The 9,475-nt window shown below is 40.7% G+C and overlaps 1 protein-coding gene across 1 annotated transcript; it reads left to right on the plus strand.

Moving 5' to 3' along the window:
* The first annotated feature begins 8,092 nt into the window (after positions 1-8,092).
* On the plus strand, positions 8,093-8,608 carry LOC110448124. Its single transcript, XM_021494191.1, has one exon. The coding sequence runs from the start codon at positions 8,093-8,095 to the stop codon at positions 8,606-8,608; it is 516 nt and encodes a 171-aa protein (XP_021349866.1).
* The last annotated feature ends 867 nt before the right edge of the window (positions 8,609-9,475 follow it).

Below are 9,475 nucleotides of genomic sequence, written 5' to 3' on the forward strand. Positions count from 1 at the left end.
GACTATAACTCTTGTTTGTATATAACTTGATGCTGGGATAACAGAGGGCCAATGCCCTCAATATAACGGTGCTGGAGGACAGAGGGACTATAACTCTTGGCTGTATATAACGGTGCTGGACGACAGAAGGACTATAACCCTTGTCTGTATATAACTGTGCTGGACGACAGAAGGACTATAACCCCTGTCTGTATATAACGGTGCTGGAGGACAGAGGGACTATAACTCTTGTCTGTATATAACAGTGCTGGAGGACAGAGGGACTATAACTCTTGTTTGTATATAACTTGATGCTGGGATAACAGAGGGCCAATGCCCTCAATATAACGGTGCTGGAGGACAGTGGGACTATAACTCTTGTCTGTATATAACGGTTCTGGAGGACAGAGGGACTATAACTCTTGTTTGTATATAACTGTGCTGGAGGACAGAAGGAATATAACTCTTGTCTGTATATAACGGTGCTGGTGGACAGAAGGACTATAACTCTTGTCTGTATATAGCGGTCCTGGAGGACAGAAGGACTATAACTCATGTATGTATATAACGGTGCTGGAGGACAGAGGGACTATAACTCTTGTTTGTATATAACTTGATGCTGGGATAACAGAGGGCCAATGCCCTCAATATAACGGTGCTGGAGGACAGAGGGACTATAACGCTTGTCTGTATATAACGGTGCTGGAGGACAAAAGGACTATAACTCTTGTCTGTATATAACGGGGCTGGAGGACAAAGGGACTATAACTCTTGTCGGTATATAGCGGTGCTGGAGGACAGAAGGACTATATCTCATGTCTGTATATAACGGTGCTGGAGGACAGAGGGACTATTACTCTTGTCTGTATATAACGGTGCTGGAGGACAAAGGGACTATAACTCTTGTCTGTATATAGCGGTGCTGGAGGACAGAAGGACTATATCTCTTGTCTGTATATAACGGTGCTGGATGACAGAAGGACTATAACTCATGTCTGTATATAACGATGCTGGAAGACAGAAGGACTATAACTCATGTCTGTATATAACGGGGCTTGAGGACAGAAGGACTATAACTCTTGTCTGTATATAACGGTGTTGGACGACAGAAGGACTATAACTCTTGTCTGTATATAACTGTGCTGGAGGACAGAAGGACTATAACTCTTGTCTGTATATAACGGTGCTGGGGGTCAGAGGGACTATAACTCTTGTCTGTATATAACGGGGCTGGAGGACAAAGGGACTATAACTCTTGTCTGTATATAACGGTGCTGGACGACAGAAGGACTATAACTCTTGTCTGTATATAACGGGGCTGGAGGACAAAGGGACTATAACTCTTGTCTGTATATAGCGGTGCTGGAGGACAGAAGGACTATAACTCTTGTCTGTATATAACGATGCTGGAAGACAGAAGGACTATAACTCATGTCTGTATATAACGGTGCTGGAGGACAGAGGGACTATAACTCTTGTCTGTATATAACGGTGCTGGAGGACAGAAGGACTATAACTCATGTCTGTATATAACGATGCTCGGGGACAGAAGGACTATAACTAATGTCTGTATATAACGGTGCTGGAGGACAGAAGGACTATAACTCATGTCTGTATATAACGGTGCTGGACGACAGAAGGACTATAACCCTTGTCTGTATATAACTGTGCTGGAGGACAGAAGGACTATAACCCCTGTATGTATATAACGGTGCTGGAGGACAGAGGGACTATAACTCTTGTCTGTATATAAAGGTGCTGGACGACAGAAGGACTATAACTCTTGTCTGTATATAACGGAGCTGGAGGACAGAAGGACTATAACTCTTGTCTGTATATAACGGTGCTGGCGGACAGAAGGACTATAACTCTTGTCTGTATATAACGATGCTGGAGGACAGAGGGACTATAACTCTTGTCTGTATATAACGGTGCTGGGGGACAGAGGGACTATAACTCTTGTCTGTATATAACGGTGCTGGACGACAGAAGGACTATAACTCTTGCCTGTATATAACTGTGCTGGAGGACAGAAGGACTATAACCCCTGTCTGTATATAACGGTGCTGGAGGACAGAGGGACTATAACTTTTGTCTGTATATAACGGTGCTGGAGGACAGAATGACTATAACTCTTGTCTGTATATAACGGTGATGGACGACAGAAGGACTATAACTCTTGCCTGTATATAACTGTGCTGGAGGACAGAAGGACTATAACTCTTGTCTGTATATAACTGAGGACACGAATGAAACTCATTATACATTGGACTAGGAGGGCAGAGGACAAAGGAAGCGCCGTATGAGGAACGTGAAAGATAGAAGGCTATTTACACATGGTACATGGGACGGGGAAGCAGGTCAAGGATAGAGGAAAACACATATTGAAATATATCATTTAAAGGAAAAATAAATTAAAAGTTGCGTCCCTTGGATTTCAAGGTGTTTTTTATATATATTTTCCTGTTTTAAAAGAAAAAAGAAAAAATGAAACAGGGACAGTAGAACGAACATTTTAACGTGTTTTGATATAGTATGCTGCAAACGTCTTTACTGATGGCTTAAAGCTATGTAAAAACAAAACGACTTTTTATTTGAACAAATAGGGAATTTTTACTTCAGTCTCAACGTACACAGTCTATTAATTCTCTTAAACACATTCGTTAATTTAAGATAATCCAACAAAGTTCACAGATAGCGTTTTTGAGTAAATGAATATTGTGACAGCTAAGTACGATTATCCAGTAGCCTGTACAATTTGTGTATTATATCAACACTGTTCTTTTGAACATAATTCCGCAAACGGTGTTCAGAACAATTTTAGGACAAGAAAATAAGCAACGTTCTTAATGTATTTAAAAAAAAATATGTTTTGCCTTAATTTGTAATGTAAAGTTTTATAATAAAAAGGTTTATCCTTGCGCCAGGCCAATAACATTTATACATGCTTCGTGTCTATCAAAACAGTCTGACAGGTACGTTTACAAATAGTTAGATATTTTAAACGTAAAACGATTAAGTTACACTTTTCTGTAATAGATGATTATTTTTCACTATTTAAATTGTATATGACAAGGACATCGGAGAAAGTGAACGCTTAACATAGACAGTAATCCGATACTTACGCTTCGGGATCGACTGCCTTTCTATGTAATCCTGGTTGTCTACTGACCGTTGTGTGTTATGTACCCCGACATCTGAGACGGCCACCCACTGAAGGTCTTACTCTGTCAATTACGTGTATTCTCAAGCAATAACAACGAAAAATTGTATTATCAACCTAAGAATACCCGTAGTCGACTAAGTGGTTCTCTTGGTGGTTTGGCGAATCCGGATTTTTGACATGTAACTTCTGAATCCGTGAATAGCTCTGCAGATTTCCGACAAACGTGGTATGAAGCAAGACCACTAATGCCAAGTGGTCAGCGACTGTATACGCTGTGATGGTCAGTGCCAGTTAAACAGTGATGGACACGTCTGATGACAACTGGAGATGAGCTTTGTAAAGGTGTCGTTGATTGGAATTTGATGCTAATGACCACACTATGGGACGAGAGAACGTGATGACAAGTCCCCACGCCCTCCCGCCGCACGTGTGGCCGCTCAGGGGCGTGGTCCAGTCTCGCACCTGTGCAGGTAACCCAGGTAACGGAGCGCCAGGTAGCGAACAACACCTCTGGGTTCATCATCGACCACTATGTACACATACAAAGAGATATACTTCAATAGCTATATTAATTAACAAAAAGAAGTCTTCAACACGTGATAACTGAAATTATGATTCCAAAAATACATAACAATGCTACGAACCAATGATAAAGGAAACGAAAAAAGGGACAACGAGAAAGAAAACGTGAAGCTGGAGATAGTTATACTTGTGGTGCCACAGATCGTGCATTTTAAGGATCAATTTAATTTCTAAAAAGAAAAAACCCCGCTGTCTCGTGTAATTCTAGTGATTTTGTTTTTTAACAGTTTTCCCGAAAGAATTTCAAATCTGATCTCATTTGTATTTCACGAAACTTAACAAACAATCTAAACATTATATCATTTATATATCAGAATGATCGTAAAAACATGGTTGTATAACGTGCAATATACATGTCGTATCAATATCAGGATGAAGCGGACCTTCTCGCTGTCTTGCATTACATAAAACTGCATTCGGATCTATGCGCTAAGGATAACATTGAACATGATAAATTTATATACCTGTTTAAAAATACACTAAGTGGTGATTTAGTTTATGCATATGCCTACCAAATATTGTTATTGGCATATTGTTATATAATTTATACTTTTGAATTCAAACAGAATTTGTACAATTGCAAATTAAATTTTTCGATTTTTTTATGTAACCTTCATGAAACTTTAAGAAATTATAAATTCAGTAACAAAAATATTTGCTTATAAAAATATTTCATTCGTTTATTTAACTTGACAATAAAATACGACAATTTTTCTTGTGATGAAATAGATTCTTTTATTGAAACGTTAAGAATATAGACCATGCGTCCACTTGAATATATATTTTTATGCAGTCGACAGTTTTATACTACAGAGAAAGCAAGATATCTTTTCTATAATTAATGAAAGGGTTGAAATTCAAACGCAAATTTTGAGAAGTAAAGATTGAGTTTGCGCAGTATCGTATCAATAAAACAATGTATGAAGTTGCGAGAAACAGACAAGCAGTTTTACCAAAAACAACTGACGAAGAATTTGTTACAACGAAAATAAATGTCTTCTAGATGTATACAAGGTGAAAGTTGAGAAAGAAATCAATTATTGATGTAGTTTTAACTAAAATCCTATGGACTTAAAAAAGAGAGAAGCTTACAGAAGTGATCTTGTTTCTTCCTTATATTTATAAAACATGCAATATTGTTACAAAGACACCCGATACTGCCTGGCCGCACAACGGGCTGTCAGAAGAAAATACCTTTAGATCCTAGATCTCCGCCACGGCAGCCCCAGACTAATATACCAGAGTAGATGAAGGACTCGTCCACAATAGTCTAGAATTAGCACACTAGATTCCGACTTGAGGCATCCTGGATACTAGACTCCACCACTATGTCAATTTGTCATCAGCCGTAGCCGTGCATTGTTGCACACAACATCATCGGATCAGCTCGGCAGGCAGAGCACGTGACTGAAGTGACGGGGGATGCGACACTCTCCTACATTGACACACGCACGACTTCCCCTATTGATCCGTACCAAGTATACAGCATTGTTCTTTCTATTCTCAATGTACGCTTTGAAGCTTTTCTGCCGTATGGCCATGGATAAATGATGATGAATTTGACTCGGGGAAAGCAACTCATTCCTGTGTGTGACAGTTCAGTAATATCACCACCTTGTGGCGGTTACGGAGGCTAGACCGTCATAACTCGATACGTATATAACCGCTAGATACCTGCCTGAACGCTAGATACCTGTCTGACAGCTAGACACCTGTCTGATTGCTAGATACCTGCCTGACAGCTAGATATCTGTCTAAACGCTAGACACCTGTCTGATTGCTAGATACCTGCCTGACAGCTAGACACCTATATTACCAGTAGACTTCTGTCTGAACGCTAGATATCTGTCTGACTGCAAGATACATGTCTGAAAGCTAGATACCTGTCTGAACGCTAGATACCTGTCTGATTGCTAGCCACCTGTCTGATTGCAAGATCCCTGTCTGATTGCTAGACCCCTGTCTGATTGCTAGATACCTGTCTGAACTCTAGATTCCTGTCTGAACGCTAGATCCCTGTCTGATTGCTAGACACCTGTCTGATTGCTAGATACCTGTCTGAACTCTAGATACCTGTCTGAACGCTAGATACCTGCCTGACAGCTAGACACCTGTATTACCAGTAGACTTCTGTCTGAACGCTAGATATCAGTCTGACTGCAAGATACCTGTCTGAAAGCTAGATACCTGTCTGAACGCTAGATACCTGTCTGATTGCTAGACACCTGTATTACCAGTAGACTTCTGTCTGAAAGCTAGATACCTGTCTGAACGCTAGATACCTGTCTGATTGCTAGACACCTGTCTGATTGCTAGATACCTGTCTGATTGCTAGACACCTGTCTGATTGCTAGATACCTGTCTGAACGCTAGATACCTGTCTGAACACTAGATACCTGCCTGACAGCTAGACACCTGTATTACCAGTAGACTTCTGTCTGAACGCTAGATATCTGTCTGACTGCAAGATACCTGTCTGAAAGCTAGATACCTGTCTGAACGCTAGATACCTGTCTGATTGCTAGACACCTGTATTACCAGTAGACTTCTGTCTGAAAGCTAGATACCTGGTCGAACGCTAGATACATGTCTGATAGCTAGACACCTGTCTGATTGCTAGATACCTGCCTGACAGCTAGACACCTGTCTGATTGCTAGATACCTGTCTGATTGCTAGACACCTGTCTGATTGCTAGATACCTGTCTGAACGCTAGATACCTGTCTGAACGCTAGATACCTGTCTGATTGCTAGATACCTGTCTGACTAGTACTGATAGAATCTTGGTTGACCGCTTGATACTTGTATGACTGAAAGATACAGTAGAAAAGGCAATTTGTATATATATTCGACAATTTGTACCATTCTACCATAAGGCGTAAAAGGTCTACTGTCCGATGTAGAAATAAAAGGGTTGAGTGTGCCATTCGACCTCAATATAATCAGAATACACCAATTGCGTTGATTTGCTGATGTTTTGAAACAAGGATCCTCTTGCAACTGACTGTAACAGTCCTGAAATATTTCTGTCTTTCAAAATCATATTCTAGAAAAAATAAGATGAATGTTAAAATTTCAGGACAATTTTGTCCAGGGAAACGTTTTTAAGTGTGAAATCTTTTCTACAGAATAACATTTTCAGAACAGTATAAATTATGCTGATGTGAGGTGACAGTCAAAAGTCTAATGTCACCACGTTGTTAACGTCTTGCTGGATTGTCACAAAATGTTTGTTCTCCATACCATACCTTGAAAACCGTTAAGTTTTCATAATGACACTTGAAACCGCATTACGCGCAGACGCCATGCAATGTACCAGAGTTAGGTAATTTCCGTATCTTTTGTAACTTAGCGCAATAGGTTGCTCCATTAAAAGCGAGTTTACACAAGTAATTAAATAGGAAGTGATGGGTCGGGATAGTGAAGACTAACATGGGGAAAGATGTTGGGGACCGGCTTCACGTACAGGTTGATGAAGATGTTGGTGACGTATGTCGATCCTCTCAACCCTTGTCGAACGTCATGCCGAGGACACATTTATTTGGCGAACCAATCATGCCGGACACATTTTGAAGGATGCAATAATACAGCGCCCCCGGAGGGACATGTTCATTCCGCTAGCAGGGGTCTTCAAACAACACACAATAAACCCCGTATTGATGTGTTTGATGTTTGATATTTTGGTCAATATTTGAAGAAAAAAAAAATCAAAGTGTTTTACAAAATGTAATGGTCTAACGGGTCATGACTCTGGAAAAGAGATCGAAATTATACCTCCAATATATATTCCGGGAAGATAATCTGTTGCATTAACTTTTTATGGCTTGAATTTGACATTGTTCTCCGTCTTATATCTAGGTTAGTATATTGATTATACAATAAAGAATGGAATATTAATTTCTTGACATTGATTGGTTTCTTTGCCGTGTCATAAATTGTAATAAAAGTGTACCACAAATGTATTTCTAACATCGGGTTTCTCGATGTGTTTGTTTTAGTAAACATGAAGCAGGAATTAAGAGGGCTGTTAACATGTAGGTTCCCGAAAACGATATCAGGAAACATAGGTGCAACGAATTACCTAGAGACAAAAAACTACCTAGAGACAACATATCATGCCTGATGTCGACATCAATCTACCAAGAGACAACACCATCATGCCTATTAACGACACAAAACGACCTAGTGACGATATCATCATTCCTAGTGACTACACCAAACTACCTAGTGACGACATCATCAAACCGATTGACGACACCAAAACACCAAGAGACGGCATCATCATGACAAGTGACGACACCAAACCATCTAGAGACAACATCATCATGCCTAGCGACGACACCAATTACCTAGTGACGACATCATCATGCCTAGTAAGGACACCAAACCATCTAGTGACGTCATCATCGTGACTAGAGAAGACACCAAACTACCTAGAGACAACATCACCCTGCCTAGTAACGACACCAAACTACCTATAGACAACATCATCATGCCTAGTAAGGACACCAAACTACCTAGTGACGACATCATCCTGACTAGAGAAGACACCAAACTACTTAGAAACAACATCATCATGCCTAGCGACAACACCAAACTACTTAGAAACAACATCATCATGCCTAGTAACGACACCAAACTACCTAGAGATAAGATCATCATGCCTAGTAACGACACCAAACTACCTAGAGACAATGCAGCATGCCTAGTGACGACACAAAACTTCAATGTACTTAGTGACGACCCACCCTACCTAGAGACGACACCATCATACCATGTGACGACACCACGCTGCCTAGTGATGACACCAAGCTTCAATGTTCCTAGTGATGACCCCACCCTACCTAGAAACGGCATCATCAAGCCTGGTGACGACACCTAACAACAATGTACCTAGAGACATCAAACTACCTAGTGACGAAATCAAACTACCTAGTGACGACCCCATCCTTCCTGTAGACGACACCACATTGCCTATTGTTGACACCACCATTCCAAGTGATGACATTCCTAACTACCTAGTGACGATACCAAACTACTTAGTGACGATACCACATTGCCTAGTAACGAAAACAAACGACCTAACTATGACACCGCCATGCCAAGGGATGACACCAAACTACTACGTGACGGTGTCCCACCTAGATCCATTACGAAACATCCATGTGACGACACCACGCTGCCTAGTGATGACATAAAACTACATGTTAAAGTCATCACAATTCTTAGTGATGACGTCAAGCTACCTAGTGACGACAATATCCTTCCTAGTGACGACACCAAACTACCTAGGGACGACACCATCATGCCTCGTGATGAGCCCAGACTACCTAAACGACACCGCCCTGCCTAGTTACGTTACTGAACAACCGAGTGACGACACCAAACTACCTAGTGAGGACAAAATCTGCCTAGTTACAACACCAAACTACCTAGCAACGACACCATCCTGCCTAGTTAAATTACTAAACAACCGAGTGACGACACCAAACTATCTAGTGACGACAAAATCTGCCTAGTTACAACACCAAACTCCCTAGCGACTACGCCACCCTGCCTAGTTACAACACCAAACAACCTAGTGATGACAATACCCTTATTAAATACAACACCAAACTACTATTGACGATATCATCTTTCTTACTCTAACAAAGTACGGAACCAACATACAGAGTGGCGACCTACTACGTAATGAAAACACTTAGTTTTCAAATGAGAACAAGCTGAACTGTGACAATACCGACCCAAC

The sequence above is a fragment of the Mizuhopecten yessoensis genome, unplaced genomic scaffold, assembly GCF_002113885.1.
Source record: "Mizuhopecten yessoensis strain PY_sf001 unplaced genomic scaffold, ASM211388v2 scaffold419, whole genome shotgun sequence".
NCBI lineage: Eukaryota > Metazoa > Mollusca > Bivalvia > Pectinida > Pectinidae > Mizuhopecten > Mizuhopecten yessoensis.